At 42.0% G+C, this 17,284-nt stretch overlaps 1 protein-coding gene across 2 annotated transcripts; it reads left to right on the forward strand.

Moving 5' to 3' along the window:
• The first annotated feature begins 1,394 nt into the window (after positions 1 to 1,394).
• Positions 1,395 to 16,511, forward strand: LOC140499300 (zinc finger protein 397-like). Of its 2 annotated transcripts, XM_072600509.1 has the most exons (4): positions 1,395 to 1,516; positions 1,865 to 2,377; positions 6,633 to 6,780; positions 13,910 to 16,511. In XM_072600509.1, the coding sequence occupies exons 2-4, from the start codon at positions 1,949 to 1,951 to the stop codon at positions 14,830 to 14,832; spliced, it is 1,500 nt and encodes a 499-aa protein (XP_072456610.1). In that variant the 5' UTR covers positions 1,395 to 1,516; positions 1,865 to 1,948; the 3' UTR covers positions 14,833 to 16,511. The 2 variants fall into 2 exon arrangements, with proteins under 2 accessions (XP_072456610.1, XP_072456619.1); XM_072600518.1 differs by lacking the exon at positions 1,395 to 1,516 and having other exon boundaries at positions 1,665 to 2,377.
• Positions 16,512 to 17,284: the final 773 nt, after the last annotated feature.

Below are 17,284 nucleotides of genomic sequence, written 5' to 3' on the forward strand. Positions count from 1 at the left end.
TGGGGTTTATGTATCATTGTTATATTAGAAATTAAAATGTTAGCATTGTTATGAAAATAGCTTTGATCTTGCAAACCCCCTGACAGGGTGTCACACTTTGAGAACTACTGACTTATCCATTGGGGAATAACTTTTGATTTTATATATTTATTGGCTGACTATATCTTAGGTACTTGATAGGTATCTGAGAAATTTGATAGTTTTTTCCCCATTAGCTTCTTCCCTTCATTAATCTTGTTCATAATGAACTCATTTTTTTTAAATTGATAAGGCAAATCAAAAAGGTTGGGAAACCACTGGTCCTACCATGGGTGGGGAACCTGGGGCCTTGAGGCCACATGTGGCTCTCTAGGTCCTCAAGTGCGGCCCTCTGACCGAATCCTGATGAAATCCTAAACAATGAATGTGTCAAAAGAATATATCCTAGAGAAAACAAAATACCAGTTTAGAAAGGGCTTTCTGTCGTTGCTGCAGGATTTGGGAAGGTAACAGCGCCCAGGTGCTGGGTGGGGGTGCGGTGTAGACGGGAAAAGGCGAATGGAACAGAAGTGGGGGCGGGATACACACGTGCCCCCCAGGTCTGCATTAATCCGGTGGCCGCAGGGCGGGCTGGGCCCGGCAAAGAACCGGACGGAGGAGCCCCGCGAGTGGGACAGCGCCAAAGCCAAGAGCTGGACGGACAGCCGAGGCTGCCTCTCCCCCCACCCCGCTTCCTCCGAGCTGGGGCGACCCCGAGTCCCCATGACGTCACCGCCGCGGGACCGGCCCGATTTCCCGGCGTCAAGCTCCCTCCTGGGGTTTCTAGGCTTCTCCCCACCGCCATCTTCCCAGGGCAAGGAGGTAAGGTGGCGTGAGGGGGAGGGGCCAGGACTCGCTTCACACCCAGCGCTCCAGGAGAACAAGCCCCTTGGAGGGAGAAGGGCTTGAGCATCCCCAGCTGCTGCGGCCAGATTGTCATGGAAGCTTGTACGAGTTGTCGCTGGACTACGATTCCCAGAAGCCTCCCGGGCCTCGGGACGTCCATTTCCCCCGACTACATTTCCCAGAAATCCGGGCGGCACCGTCCCCCGGGGAGCGGGAGCCAGCTTCCTCTCCGTGCTGCACCCTGAGCCTTGAGCTCCCTGACTCGGTGCAGCGTCTGAGTAGTAGCGCTGGCTGCCGCGGCTCCGTGCTGTGTAGACCTACGCCCTCTTGTGTAGAGCCAGCCCGGGGCGGCAGCATGGCCTCTGGTTGAGTCACGTGCCGTCCAAGCCCGTCTCTATAGCAACCGCTTGACAGGGGTCCGTTTGTCTCTGTCGCCCAGAGCAGGGCGGAAACCCGGCCTGGAGGTTCCGGGAAATGTAGTCTGGAAGCGGAGGCGCGGAGAGGATCGCTGTGCTTAGAGGAGGTTGGGGCAGGAACGAAACCACTGTAGGAGCCGGAGATGATGGGGAGGACGGCAGGTCCCCGCGTCCGCTGAGAGCCGCTATGTGCGGAGCCTGTGAATTTGGCAGCGGTGTTTCCTGGCCCCTGAATGGTATTGGAGGCGTGGCGGGGGGAGGGAACGACACAGCCCTGGGGGGGGTGTATATGAGGGGGAGTAGGTGGGCTGTTGGGACTTCTGCGCATGCTTGGTGGCCTTACAGGGACTACCTGGAGTGTGACCTCAGGGAGGTCTGGTGACCGCTAGGGGCCCCACAAATTCACATTTTTATTTCCCTAAAGAGAAGCTGTCCACAATTGCTTAGGAATGACTTGTTTTAAGTTTTGTCAGAGTTACGGTCAATGAATCCCCCGCTCTGGACGACCTTCATTAAGTTGTTAAGGTCTCCATGAGCATTCTTCATTTAATAACTGATATTAACTGTGGTTTCTTGTATCTTAGCGGCGCCCTTGAAGAGCAGCCTAAGGGGACCCGTCAGAGGCACAGACCCTTATAGAGTTGTTTTCAAAATCTGAACAAGCTCAAATGGCCCTGGAATCCAGAGAGGCTGCAGCCCTCGATCCTCAGAATCCAGCATGGAAAGAGAGGCTTCAAGTAGTCAAAGTCAAGGTGGAGGAAGACGAGGATTACCTGTGGGGGAAGAAAGACAGCCAGAAGAGCAACAGCCCTTCCCCCCAGGAGACTGTCCGTCTGCAGTTCAGGCAGTTTGGCTACAGGGACAGCCCCGGACCCCGACAGGCTCTGAACAAACTCCGGGAGCTTTGCCATCAGTGGCTGAGACCAGAGATCCACACGAAGGAGCAGATTCTAGAGCTGCTGGTCCTGGAACAGTTCCTGACCATTTTGCCAGAGGACCTGCAGGACTGGGTGAGAGATCAGCACCCAGAGAGTGGAGAGGAGGTGGTCACTGTGCTAGAAGATTTGGAGAGAGAGCTTGGTGATCCAGGACGTCAGGTGGGAAAGAGGCAGGTGTGGGGAAATGGGGTTGTGGTGTCTCCTCTGTTAGACTGAGCTCCTTGAGAGCAGGGACTGATTTTTGCCTTTCTTTGTATCTCTAACATTTAGCACAATGCCTGGCACACAGAAGATACTTAGTAAATGCTTCCTGAGTTGATTTATTGAGTAAGGGGAAAATAATGAGAAGACAGTGAGTTAAAATCTTTAGTGTGATTTTAGTGGCTAGGACTCAGCCTATGTGTTTGTCTCTTCTTTGCTTTCCTGTTGCCAACTGCTCTTGACCATACAAAACTGCTAGAAATGTAGGCATTCCCTTCATGTAGGGAGCTTTAGGATATAGGCAACATGTTTATAGACTCATTCACATATTGATTGACCACCTGCTATATTTAAGGCCTTGCTAATTCTGTGAGGGCTACAAAAAAAGCATAAGACACAATCCTTGTGTCCTTGTTATCTAAAAATTGATTCAGTGGTACTACATTCAGTTCGTAAACATTTATATGCCTAACTGTTGTAACTTCCTTGAGTATTGAGAATCTGATAGGGAAGATAAGACAGTAACTATAATCCCAGTTAAATTAATAAAGATATAGGAGAGGTACAGATTGTTATGAGTATTTAGAAAAAGAGGCACTTGCTTCTGGCTCGTGATGGTGGAGATACTTGAAGCCAAGAAAAGTTTTTGAAGGCCATGTCTGGGTTTCTGTACACTGGAAGAGGGGTGACAGGTAAACTTTCAAAAGATAGGATGAATCTAGTGTGTGGAAGAAGGGGAAGTTCGTACTTTCCTGTTATGAGTACTATCTCTGCGAGCTAGTTAGTGGGCTTCTAAAGTTAGGGTAGGTAGTGGGGACCTATTAATACTTATTTATGGAAGGAAATTAGATGAATCGAGTTATCGTTGTAATTTATTGGGCAGTGATTAGCAGTGCTGAGACTAGAGTCTGGGAAACTGGTTAAAAAGATTATTATGCTAGTCCAGAGAAAAGGAAGTGAGGGCCTGCCCTAGTAGAAATGTAAATTAAAAGGATGGGATGACTGAGGAAGATTTCAGAGAAGGGATCAATCAGATCCATGTCTCTTTTTTCTCCCTTGTTGGCCACATCCAAAGATAATGCCAAGGTCCAGCCTGTATGTCTGAGAGATTGTTCATCTCATTAATAGAATTGGGGGTGAACAGGCAGAACTTCTTTGTTTAGTTTGGGACATGTTGAGATTGGGGTGCCCCAGGACATCTTCGCAGCACTTCTTAAACTGGATTGTGATCCCATATGGGGTCATGACCCACAGTTTGAGAAGCCCTGAATTCTAGCAAATCATTGTAGACCAAGAGAGAGGTCAGAAACATAGCACTGGGAGTCCTCTGCTTCCATAGTGGCCAGAGTTGGAGTTGTGGGTGTCGATAATATTACCAAAGGGGAGAGAATAGTAAGAGAAGGGGGTCAAGGAGAGAGCTTTTCAGAACCTCTACCTCTAGACGATAGCTAGAGGAAGAAGAGAAATTAAAGGAGAGAGAAGATTGGCAGGCAGAAAACTGTAAGAGTACAGTGTCCAGGAAGCCCAGTAGGGTGGGAGAAAAGGAGGAGGGAGAGTGGGAGCAGGTTACCAGTGTTGAATGCTGCAGAGAGATCAAGGCTGGCAAATTAGAAGGCGGTCACTAGAGTGGAGTGGAAAGTAGAGAAGCCAGAATAGTATGAAAGAACTGATAATGAAGAAGAAGAAAGAAATTTGACACTGAAGAGTGGTCACTTGAAAGAGGTAACGATGTCAGTAGAAAGTTTTTGTTTTTCAGATAAGGGAGGCTAAACATGGTTTGTAGGTGGGAAGAAGGAGCTTGCTAAGAGAAGGTGAAACTCTGTGATAATAGCTAATATTTATAGATTGCTTAAATCTATTCACCTATTATAGCTGACAACAATCCTGTAACCAGCAACTTTCCCAGGGTCAGAGATCTAGAAGTGTCTGAGGCAAGATTCCTCCTCCAATCTTGTTGATTCCGTTATGGAAACAATTATCTTGGGAACAAAATCCTAGAGGAGGCAAGAGGAGATGGAGTCACAATGATAAGTGGAGTTAGTCTAGGCAAAGAGGAAGACCAGCTGTTCCTTTGGGCCAGGAGGCAGAAAAAAAGTGGGTGATGTAGAGAGAGGTTTCGAAGTGAGAAGGAAGAAAGAAGTTGAGGAGGCTTAGGTCAGATGACCTCATTCTTCTCAGGAAAAGGAGGAAGTGAGGTCACCTGTGATTGGGGAAGGGGTAGGAAGTGAAGTTGGGAAGTTAGAAAGTAAGAAAAATGTGGGAAATATGATAGGGAGGGAGTGAGTTGTCATGAGGGACCCAGCCTGATGTTGGCATGGTTACTTTGGATCTACTCACCCAGTGGGCACAGTTTGTGACTTTCTACTAGCCAAGGGTTATTCAGGGTTGGGGATAGGTCAGTATGGAAAGTGAAAAGGGTAAAGGATTCTAGGGTAATGCCTAATGTCATTGAAATAGCTGACCCACGGGGTCAAGGCTGGGTACAGCCAGAACAGCAGTGAAGGTTAAGTGACTTGCCCAGGGTCACATGGCTAATAAGTGTCTGAGGCCATATTTGAACTCAAGAAGATGAGTATTCATGACTCCCTATTAGTTAAGGGAGACTGGAGGCAGGAGTACCATCTTAGAAAGCAATTTCTGTAGTCCATTAGTGAGCATTTCTTAAGTATCTTCTATGTGTGAGGCATTGCCCTAAGTGATATGGATATAAAGACAGAAACAAAGTCAACAGGGCTTTGGATATGAGAATGACTCTGAGGTTTTTAACCTGGTTGATGACATCGTTGTCAGATCTACTTGAAAGTGAATGAGTTCTCTTAGGGAGAGTGTAGAAGGGTCAAGCAGTTATTACGCTGTACCAGTACCAGGTACTGTGCTAAGTGCTTTACAGATATTATCTCATTTGATCTCATTTATTCCCTCCGTCAGCCCTGTGTGGAAGGGGTTAGTGTTATCCCCATTTTACAGTTGAGGAAACTGAGACAAAGAGAAGTTAAGTGACTTGCCCAGGGTCACACAGCTGTGTGTCTGAATAAATGTAAATGTCTGAAGTTTGTATTTGGACTCAGGTCTTTCAGACTCCAGGCCCAGCCCTTGCTGTGTCCCCTAGTGATGTAGAGTACAGGGAAAAGAACGGAAACGTTGGGAATCATACAAAGATCTAGAGCAGATAGAGAGCTAGGACAAGTAGTATAGTGTGGTATTATGGAAATCAAGGAAATACAGTTTTTAATATATTTTGTTTTTCCCCCCAATTACATGTTTCACATGTAATGTAAAAAATTACAATTTTTTAACATTTGGGTTTTTTTTAAAGTTTTGAGTCTAAATTCTATCCCTTCCTCCCTCATGGCACTCCCCCTCCTTGAACAGTAAGCAATTAGATATAGGTTATACATGTACTATGATGTAAAACATTTCCTTTTAGTCATTTTATATAAGAAGATTCTAATAAAAGAAAAAGAAAGTGAAAAATTGCATGCTTCAGTCTGTGTTCAAACAATATCTGTTCTTTCTCTGGGGGCAGAGAGTATGCTTCATCATTAGTCCTTTGGGATTATCGGGATTATCTTAGATCATTGTATTGCTGCGAATACCTAAGTTTTTCACAGTTCTTCATCAAACAGTATTGCTGGTACTATGTACAATGTTCTCCTGGTTCTGTTCACTTTGCATCAGTTCATGTAAATCTTTCCAGGTTTTTCTAAAACTATCTTGCTTGTCATTTCTTATAGCACAGTAATATTCCAGCACAATCATATAGCATAGCTTGTTTAGCCATTCCCCAATTGATGGGCAACCCTTTGATTTCCAGTTCTTAGCCACTGCAGAAAGAGCTGCTATAAATATTTTGGAAGTATAGAGTTTTAGGAAGGAGAAGGAGGTCACCAGTACCAAATATGGTAAAAGGTCAAAGAGCACAAAGGCTAAAAATAAGCATGGAGTGGGAGGGAGGCTGGTAGGAGGTAAAGTGTGTTAAATTTGGAGTTGGAGGAGCTGGGCTTAAATTCTTCCTTTTCTGTTTATTAGAACAAATCTCTTAACCTCTCTGTTCCTCAGTTTTCTCACACTGTAAAATGACTCTGACAAACAAGACTGTGGTTCTTCCTCCCCTGTCCTGTATCCCTGAAGGAATGTACATTCTTTCTGTATTATATGTTTTAGCTTCCATAGTGATTCCTTCACAAAGCCAAACATATCTCCTTATCTTCAGGTTGCATCAAGTGCACAGAGAGAGGCAGGGGCCTGGGAGAAGATGGCACCCTTGAGAGCAGCACAGGATGCACTGAATGTCCAGCTTCAGCCCATGAACACCCAGATCAAGTGTGGGTCTCCAGAGCCTCAGTTCCTACAAGAAAGAGGTGAGGAGCAAGATTGAATATCAGAAGGAGGGGGAAGAAGAGGTGGTGATGGGAGTGTGGGCTATTTTTAAATGGGTTAGAACAGGGTCTGGCTCCTCAGTTTTTTGTCTTCAGTGATTAAGAGGTAGTGTGATGTGCACGATTTGGTATCAAAATGCTGGCTTTGCTAGTTCCAGTTAACAGGATTTTGGGCTAATGATGTAACTTGTCTGAGCCTCAGTTTTTCTTATCTGTAAAGTGGGGGGTTGGGCCAGATGGCCGTTCAGGTCCCATCCCATTTAAAAATCTGATTCCATGAAAGGATTTTTGAAGGGATTTTCATTTATAGACCAGTCATTTCAGGAGCTGCATGATCTCGTAAATTAGAAAATCAACATTATCAGCATCTTTAACATTAGTGTCTTTTCAAGGATAAGAAAAAATGACATTCTTGATTCAATTATCCACAGCAAATGTTTCTTTAGTGGTTTTATTGATAATATTACAAAGCTATTATGCTACATTTGCTTTGCTAACCATCAAGATAAATCAGCAAGCATTTATTAAGCCCCTACTATGTGCCACATATTGTGGTAGGCACTGGTTATACAAAGAAAGGAAAAAATCAATCTGTGCTCTCAAGGAGCTCACAGTCTAATGGGGCATAGAGTATGCAAACAACTGTGATAAGATATATACAGGTTCCATTGGAGATAGTCAACAGAGGGAAGGCACTAGCCTAATGGGGTTGAGAAAGCTTCTTGTAGAAGATGAGGTTTTAGCTGGGACTTGAAAGAAGCAAGTCAGGTGGCCCAGTTGAGGAGACCCATGAGACAGCCAGTGGGAGTGTAAGGAGAAGGGAATTCATGGCTATGTTTGAGGAACAGCAAGGAGGCCAGTGTCACCAGATCACCAGCATGTGTGGGGAGTGCAAGCTTGAGAAGCTGGGGAAGGTAGGAAGCCAGGCTTTTTATATTTTATCCTGGAACTGATAGGGAGCCATGAGAGTCTGTGGAGTAGGAGAATGGACGGGGGAAGGGAACAAGCATTTATCATGCCCCCTGTTATGGAACCCATCACTTTACTAAGAGCTTTACAAATATGATCTCTTTTGATCCATCCCCCTCAACAACTTTGTGAGATAACTAATCTTATTATTATTATTCCCATTTTATTTTGAGGAAACTGAGGCAGACAGAGTTTGGAAACTGGTCACACCTGAGCTTTGGGAAGACCATTCTTACAGCCAGCAGAGTAAGACATGCCCTGAAGTGGGGTGAGACTTAAGGAACAGAGATCCATTGTTAAGCTTTGGGCAGTAGTCTAGGTGTGAGGTGATGGAAGCCTGCACCTAGGGGTTGTCAGAGAAGACAACAGTGAAGGTAGAAATGACAAGACTGCATGCTGTTTGGGTGTGGGGGAGAAGGTAAGAGAGACTTAGGAGTTGAAGATGACACCTGGATTTTGACAGAGAGGAAAGTGGTATCCTTGACAGGAAGAGGGAAGTTAGGAAGAGTGGGAGAGGGTTTTGGGGGGAAAATAATGAGTTCAGTTTTAAATATGTTGAGTTTCAGTTTCGGATGTCTAATAGGCAGTTGGAAATTTGAGACTGGAAATTAGAAAGGTTAAGGCAGAATATGTAGATTTGAGAATTATTTTCATAAAGATGATAATTGAATACATGGAAGCTGATGAGTTTATCAAGTGAAACAGTATAGGGAGAAGAGAAGAGGGTGTAGGACAGAACCTTGGGGGTCACTCAGACTTAGCAGGGATGACCTGGATGAAGATCCAGCAGAGGAGACTGAGAAGAAATTGTCCAATAAATTGTGGGAAAATCAGGAGAGAGGAGTGTCAGGAAAACTTTGATAGGTGAGTATCAAGCAAAAGAGGGGGTTTGGCAGTGTCAGAGGCTCAGAGCATAAGACCATTAGATGTAACAATTAAAAACATCATTAGTAACTTTGGAGAAAGCAGTTTCAGTTGAACGACGAGGTCAGAAGCTAGACTGCAGTTATGATAATGAAAGGAAAGGAAGTAGAGGTATCTTTGTGGAGGGCCTTCTCAAGGAGGTTAGCTTGGAAAGGGAGGAAAGAGGTAAGATGATAGTGGGAATAAGTGGATCAAGTGAAGATGGGGAAGACATGGACTTGTTTGTTGGCAGCAGTAGATGGGGTTGGATGAAAAGTGAAAGTGGCGATGATGGATGGGCATCTGCTAGACTGGATCATTTGTTCATGGAGTGGGCATTTGCCGTGGCAAGAAGAAGGGCTACCTCTTCATGGGAGCTTGAGGCAGAGCAAACTGAGAGCAGCTTGTTAGGAGATGAGGAGGAAAGGATGAGTGGGAGCTCTCGGCAAATGGCCTGAATTCTTTCAGTGAAACATGAGACAAGGCTCTCAGCTGTCAACTGGTGGTGAGGGGCCATAGGAAGAGTGAGATTGATGAACAGGTTTAGGAACATGTGGTGCTAAGTGAAATAGTGAATTGATTAGGGAAGTATGAAAGGATTGTCTTGCTGTACTGAGGGCCCGGTTGAAATTATGTAACATAAATTTGTAATGGACTCAGTCAACACAGTTTCAGCTTTCTCCAGCATCATTCAACAGAACACAAGTAAGAGTGAAGACAGAGGAGAGGAGGTAGAGGGGATGTAATTCAAGGCTAGGGCTTGGCAGGGCCTTGTGATAGGAGAAGGGGGCAATGGTCTCGAGAGGAGAGGACAGTGTAGAGCTGACGTGGTATTTACCAGAATGGAGAAGGGAGGAGAGTGTAGCCAGGTGAGAGTCTAGGGGAGACCCGAGGGGTGGAGGGATTGAAGGTCACAGTGAGGAGGAAGAATGAAGTGTGAAGTTTCAGGGTAGAAGGAGGTGTAGATGTGGAATGACAGCTGATTGTGATCATATAAGATGATTTCAGAGTTTGTGAACGTGGAAGTGGAATATCTGTGGATGAATGTGAGGTTCAAATTATGGGGAACAAGAGAAGGGAGAGAACAAACTTTATGGCAGGAATATTGTGTGCCTGGTATTGTGAGAAGTGCTTTAGAAGTATTTTCATCTTATTTTATCCTCATAACAATTCTGAGAGTTGGGTGCTATTATTTTCACCATTGTACTTGAGGAAACCAAAGCAGACAAGTTAAGTGACATATAGCAAGTAAGTGTCTGAGACTGGATTTGAGCTCACTCAGGTCTTCCTAACTTTAGACCCCCGGTTCTGTGCATGGTACCACCATTGCTTTGTGGTCATTTTTGTGTGTAGTTGGCAGGGGAAGGTTGATGGAAACCTAATAAGCAGGTGCCTGTGCAGTAATAGCAAAAGCTGTCGTTTAGATGAACTCATGACATAGAGAGGCTTAATATAATATCATTATTATACATACATGCTCCCCAATGGACTTTTCTGTACACATTATGGGAAATCGCATGCTCCGTTTCACTGAGGCTGGCACCCCTCCCCTGTTGTCTAATCCATGACACATGCCTCCTGCCTTTTTAATATTCATATATTCTGTTATGTAATTGCATCTTTTGCCCTATAAAAATCCCTGTCTTGCTTTCACTAAGCTGCCTATTCCTTCTGGAACTCACTCCATTTGCCGAGAGGTGTAATTCTTAATAAATGCTTGGGCTGGAGATGGTCTGAGTCTGTGAATTCTTTCAAGATGACCCCACAATACACCATGTAAGTGCAATAGTCCCACCTCACTGCCTCTAACAGGTTATGGAAAATTAGTAAGTTGAAGAATTGAGGGGTTAGGGTGTTTGAATTTTAGTTGAATTTGTGCCCAAGCTGTGTTTTTGAGGCTTTTCATCTGCAAGATATTTTGAAGTCATTCTCTTCTTTGGAGTTTATGACTTGAGTTTTCCTGTCACCGTAATAGCTGCTTTTTTTTTGGTGGGGGGGCGCTTATTCTTTCAGCCTGCTTCTTGACTTTAAATTTGATGTTAGGGCTGGGCTCTGTGCCCTTCTGTAGGGAAGGTCTGGGCTGGTCTTGTTGCTGCTTTATTGTGGTTTTGAGTATTGTGTTGTTTCAGGATCTCAAGGACAGCTTGAGCTGGGGACCTGCAAACTTTCAGTTCTCCCAAAGTGGTCCATCTGACCCAGATTAAAGTGTCTAAGCTCTGCAAGTTCTGGCTGGTTTTGCTTTGAGCAGCAGTATACTGATAGTTCAGGGTGACAGAACGACAGGCTCCCCTTTGGTCTGAGATTGCTCCCATGGTTATTCCTTTGCAGTCTTCAGATTGAGCTGAGGCTGGAAATGAGACCCTACTCTGTTCCTGGGGCCTGACCTCACTTCTGGTTTCTAAACTTGCTTCTTTCTAGATATACTGCCTAGGGCTGAGATTGCCACAATGGGAAGAGGGTGAAGCCTGGGCGGATCCCCTCTCTGCTTGACCCAGATCTGTGACCTGGAACTGGGTGGTGAGCATCTAAGCTGTCAGGTCATACCTGTCTCCATTATGGTACTCAGGTGTGGATCTAGGGGTGCCCTGGTGTGGGTCTAGGACCATTCTTGGCCTGGTTCACAGCTTCTCCCCAAGTGCTGGGTATGTGCCATCAGTCTCTCTCTTGTCTTCTGATGCTGACCTGGGCTGGACAGATGACTGTGACCTTCTTGGATTTCCTCCTCAGGATTTATCTGATGTGTTTTCTAGATCTGTTTGGAGGACTTTTGGCAGAGAGCTCTTCACTGTATCACTCCCTGCAATCTAACACCCCTTCAAACAGAGGTCTGGGAAAAGTTTCTTTAGACCAGGGAAATATTATTTCATAATATTTTAAGTTTTACAAAAGAGGAGTTTTTTTTTTAATTAATATATACTTTTACACCCCTCTGCATCATGTTTCCCTTCTTTGGTTTCTGGATTTCCTTTCCCAAGTGAATCTTGTTAATATGCCATGACATACCCTGTAGCCCCCATCTTGCACTTTACTCTTTTCTCTGTCTTGTTGCTTTCAGATAAGATATACCCTTGAAGAACCTGTTTCAGGCTTTGCTGTCATCCATCCAAGCTTCAGTGGTATCTGGAAGGTCAAATTTGGCTCCTGGGTGTAGGGACTGTAATTTGCCTGGCTTACCCAGAAGTTTTGCATTTATGCATAGACATTGGAAGCCATGGTGTTTTTTCCTTCTCTTTTGGATTTTTGTTTCTTATGATATTCTGGGCATTTCTACTCCTTCCTAAAGTAGTTAGCTTTTATGATCTCAATTTTGGTGATAATAATCAGTTTTCTCTCTGTTCCTTCCTTTTCCACTTAAAACTATTTTGATAGATTTATAAGAAATCAAGCATTTATATTCTTAGTGGTTCTTGTTAGGTAAACCCCATCCCTGCTCATCTAGTGACAGCTTTTGAACCTCATGAGCTTAACAAAGATTGTAGAACTGAAAGGTTTTTATGGATGGGTCCTTAAGGTAAAGGACTGAGATGGCCCTTTACTTTCTCTTACTACTGATGTCTCCTTTTTCCCAGCCCCACTGGCATGACAGACAAGCATTCATGAAGCTCTTACTATCTGTAAAGTACTGTGCTAAGGTCAGGGAGGCAAATACAAGGAAAAAGAAAGACACTCCTTGTGTTTAAGAAGCTGACATTCTGTGGGGTAGGAGGAGGGGAGGAAGATAATGCAGAAGAGTGGGGAGAGGGGGCAAGTGACCCTCACTAGGGCCTAGTGTCCAGGTCTGGAAAGCCTTTGGAGGAGCTCACCAATGGAAGAAGGAAGCTGGCATGGTGGAGGGTTGTTCCAAGGTAAGAGGACTGCAGGGATAGGTAGATAGATGTTATAGGAGGAGGCCCCAAGCACTGAGGGAAGATAGAGGGTGAGAATGATAGCAAAGCCTGGAAAGTCAAAATATGAAAAAATGGCTTAAATCAGCAGGATAGAAACTGTTCCTTTCCTCTTACACCTACCTGTCTAGGCCCTTGCCTTATCTCTTTTTTCTCACCTTTTCCATCCTTACTGAAAACTCATTTCCCTCAAATTCCAATATTCTTCCCCAATCCTAGTTCAGCATGTTACATTCCTGCTTTGGGTTTCATCTGTTTTCTGACTTCTAAAATGTTTTATTCATGCTCTCTTTTTATATCACTTTAAATTCCTAATTTCTTCACTCCCAACCTTCCATAGAAACCTCCCTTATAACTCAGGAGGAGCAAAACAAATGAATGCATTCCCTTGCCTGACAACATATGACTCATTCCATATCTATAATTCACCAGCTCTCTGCTGAGAGGAGCATGTCTTACCAGCCATCCTCCAAAGTCAGGTCACTCTGCTGCTCAGTTTTGAAATCCTTCAACATTGTTTTCCTTTACATAATCATGATCATATAAATTATGCTCTGGAGTTGGCGTCGGTCTTAATAAACTGTTATTCCTAAAAGGCTTCTCAAATTTTTCTGAGTGTTTCATATCGATAATTTCATATGGCGCAGTTTCTTTGGTCATTCCTCAGGTGATGGGCACCCACTTCCTTCAAGTTCTTTGTTATAACCGAAAGTTGTGTTATAAATATTTTGTACATGGGACCATTTCCTACATTCTCTAATTTTTCTCTTTCTTTCTTATTGCTGTAGATGGGTTCATTTTTTGTGCTACATTGTCATCTCTGCCAGATACCTCCTACCTGCCTCCATCACTTGGCACCTGTGTTTTCACTCTTGCTTCCTGTTACCATTTCCTCTAGATTGGGATGCTGTTTATGAAAGCTCATTCAAATATGTATAGACTGTATGTTTGCATATCTTACATAATACATAGTTTAATTTTGACTACTCTGTTTCTAAAAGGCAATGTGGCTTCAGTGAAATGATGATGGATTTAGAATCTGGATTTTAGTCCCAGCCCCACAGTCAAATCATTGTATCTATCTTGGCCTCAGTTTCCTCATCTGTAAAGGAGAGTTGAAATAGATTGCCTCCAAAGACCCTTCCCACTTCATATCATCTCTCTTATTCTCAGTTTCCTAACATGTAGAAATAAGGATAATCATACTTCCTTCTTATTGAAAGGATTGTTGTAATAACCACAACAGATAATGTATAGAAAGGACTTGGAGATGTGAACTGTTGTTAATCGTCCTTTTAAGAAGATTCCTTTCTTCTAGCACACATGACATTTATATTTTCTGTTGATCATTTCAGATTTTCAGATGAGTACCAAGTGGTCTCTTCCAAAGCAGGAATCTTCTGAAGAAGTGCAGTCACAGGAGAGGATATCTGGAAGATTCCCAGTGGATGTTTCCAAAGGAGCCAAGATTGGGGAAACCTACGAATGTGAAGACACTTTAGAAAAGCAGCAGGGAAACAAAATGGAGAAAGTGGACAGATCCCTTTCCCAGGATGGAAATTTTATGGTAGTGACCATTTCTTCTGAAAAAACTCTTTTAGGAGAGAATGGCCATAAATATGAGTGTTTGTGTAGTTGTCATTTGAACTCAAACCTGGTTACACAACATAGAATTCCAATAGGAGAAAAACCCCATATATCTGCTATAAACGACCAAAACTCCAAACAGAATTCATCTTCTAGTGTACATCAAATAGATCAGATTGTCAAGAAACCTTATGAATGTAATGAATGTGAGAAAACCTTCAAGCAGAACTCAGAACTTAGAAAACATCAGGGAATTCATGTAGGAGTGAAACCTCACAAATGTACTCAGTGTGGGAAAGCATTCAGCCGACGTTCGTATCTTAGGAAACATCAAAAAATTCACACTGGAGTGAAACCCTATTCTTGTAGTGAATGTGGTAAAGCTTTCAGGGTGAGCTCAGACCTTATTCAGCATCAAAGAATACACACTGGAGATAAACCCTATCATTGTAGGGAATGTGGAAAAGCCTTCAATCAGAACTCTTCCCTTATTCAACATCAGAGAATTCATACTGGAGAAAAACCCTATGAGTGTAATGAATGTGGGAGAGCCTTCAATCAACGCTCAGCTCTTACTCAACATCAGAGAATTCATACTGGAGAGAAGCCCTATGAATGTAAAGAATGTGGGAAACCCTTCCGGCATTGGTCTGGCCTTATGACACATCGAAGAGTGCACACCAAACTTTGACCCTATGCATATTTTATATATGATAGATGTTCAGACAACTTTGTAACTGCTTTTAAATCTCGGAAAATGTATCCTGGGATCAAATTCCTATAAAGTGATTGTGAGCTCCTCAGGTGCTTTTTGTATGGCTCGCTCCTGAGTATCATGTGCCTATGAAACCTTCATTAAGGTTTATTTTCTGATAACCTAATGTGTATAAAGAAGGGGAAGAGATAAACATACTTTACTACTTCCTTTACTTTTTAGGAAACTCAAGGAATTTGAAATAAATGGGAATGTAATATCCTAAGCTGGAGTTTAGCCACTCCAAGAAACTATGAATTAGAGCAAATTTGCTCTGTCCCTTTATCCACTCTTCAGGAATCCCTATACTTGTTGTCATTTTGTCACTAATGTGAAGGTATCATGAATATTGTCAGTGGATTATCTCTCTGTATTTGATTATTCCTACCTCCTTCTTGGCCTCCACTGACATCTCTCTGAGGAACAGAAATATGTGGAGAGATTTCAGATTTTTTTTTCCATAGGAAAAAATGCAACTAGTTTCCATTTTTCTGAAGCACTATGACAGTGATGAGGGAGTTGTTAATATTAGATTGTCAGTTTTATTGACATATACTTGGGCAAAATAGTTCCTAATAATTTTTCCCCATCAGTTGTGAATTTACTTTCTTTTTTTTTTTGATACTAGTAATTTTGTTCTGTTTTTTTAAATCAAATTACCTAATGTTTTATCTGTTTTTCTCATTTTTCCAGTTTATAGTTTTATTTATTAAATGGGTTTTTGCTCTCAATTTTTAAAAAATTGGATATTATTCTTTAGTTTAGAAGATTTCTACCATGGTTTTTAATTGGGGGGGGGGGAAGAAGAAGTTAAATTTGTTAGTTTTCTAATTATTTTACTTGCATGCTGTGTTGCTGATCTGCTTTCTCTTTTATTGATGAAAATATTTAAGACATAACATTTCTCCTAAGTCTTACTTTGACTACATCCCTCATATTTTGGCATGCTGCTGCTTTATTGTTATTATCTAATTGAAATAATTGTTTCTATGATTTGTTTTTTGACTCACCTATTCTTTATTAAGTTTGAGTTATTTAATTTCTGATTGATTTTTAATCTTTGCTTCAAAACCTGTTTATTGAATACAATTTTTTATTGCATTATCATAAAAGATGAATTTAATGTTTCTAATTTTCTTCATTTGATTATGTGGTTTTTATGTTCTTAATATATAGTCAGGTTTTGTGAATAGTACCATATGCAGCTGAGAAATAGGTATACTCATTTTTATTCCAATGCAGTATTCTCCAGAGGCCTGTCATCTCTAACTTTACTAAAATGATACCCAGGTCTTTCATTTCTTTTTTATTTTTTTGGTCAGTTATCTAGGTCTGATATGGTAGAAATTGAAGTCCTTCACTATTATAGTTTAATTTCTTTTTCCTTATAATTATTTTAATTTTCCTTTAAGAATTTAGATGTTATGCCATTTGGTACATATGTGTTTAGTATTGATAAAAATTCATTGTCTATGGTACCCTTTAAGTATAATGTAGCTTTTCTATTTATCTCTTTTAATAATGTCTGTTTTTGTTGTTACTTTATCTGAGGTCATGATTGCTACCTCTGCCTTTTTAACTTCAAGTGAAGGAAAATAAATTGCTCCAGCTTCTCATTTTAGCTCTCTGTGTATCTTTCTGTTTCAAGTGTTTATTTATTTAGTAAACAATATTTTGTTGGATTCTGGTTTGTAATCATTTTGCTATGTTTGTCCCTTTTATAGGTGAATTTATTCCATTCACACTTATGATTATTGGTTGTATATTTCCCTGTATCCTATTTTCTTATACTTTATTTTTTTTTTGTTTTTTGCCTCTTCTTTAAGACTTTTTTCTTCTTTTGACGAATCCCTCTCTTAATCTGCCCTCCTTCTTATTACTTCCTTTCCCTTAATCATTTTCCCTCACTGTGTTGGATGAAGTATATTTGTGTACTCAGCTATGTGTGTGTATGTGTGTACATGCATATATACATATATACACATATATGAATGAATATTCTTCCTTCCTTTGACCAGTTTAGATGAGATTGAGATTCAAGTGTTGCCTGTTAACTTTCCCCAACACTCCCTCCTTGTTGAGTAGACTTCTGCTTGTGTACCCTATTTATGTGAGATAATTTTCCCCTTTCTCATTTTCTCCTGTCTTCCTTTCCTCCTCAAGTATATTTCTTTTCCTAATCCTTTCCATTATTTTAACATTAAAATATAACAGAAGCATTCCCAGACCCTCTGTTTAATTAGATTCTCTCTGTGACCCCTAATGAAGATAAGAGTTTTGTGTGGATACATGTATTATTCCCCAGAAAAATGCAAACATTTTATCCAATGGAAAGAGAAAAAAAAAATTCCATTTAAAATAAATATTGAAGTAAGATTTACTTGGGAAT

Source organism: Notamacropus eugenii, chromosome 1 (genome assembly GCF_028372415.1).
Source record: "Notamacropus eugenii isolate mMacEug1 chromosome 1, mMacEug1.pri_v2, whole genome shotgun sequence".
Taxonomy (NCBI): domain Eukaryota; kingdom Metazoa; phylum Chordata; class Mammalia; order Diprotodontia; family Macropodidae; genus Notamacropus; species Notamacropus eugenii.

Bases quoted from the DNA above. Each gene is read 5' to 3' on its own strand.
- LOC140499300 (XM_072600509.1), top strand. From the start codon at position 1,949: ATGGCCCTGGAATCCAGAGAGGCTGCAGCCCTCGATCCTCAGAATCCA. The intron at 2,378-6,632 runs GTGGGAAAGAGG...CCTTATCTTCAG, and splicing joins TTGGTGATCCAGGACGTCAG to GTTGCATCAAGTGCACAGAG. The intron at 6,781-13,909 runs GTGAGGAGCAAG...TGATCATTTCAG, and splicing joins TCAGTTCCTACAAGAAAGAG to ATTTTCAGATGAGTACCAAG.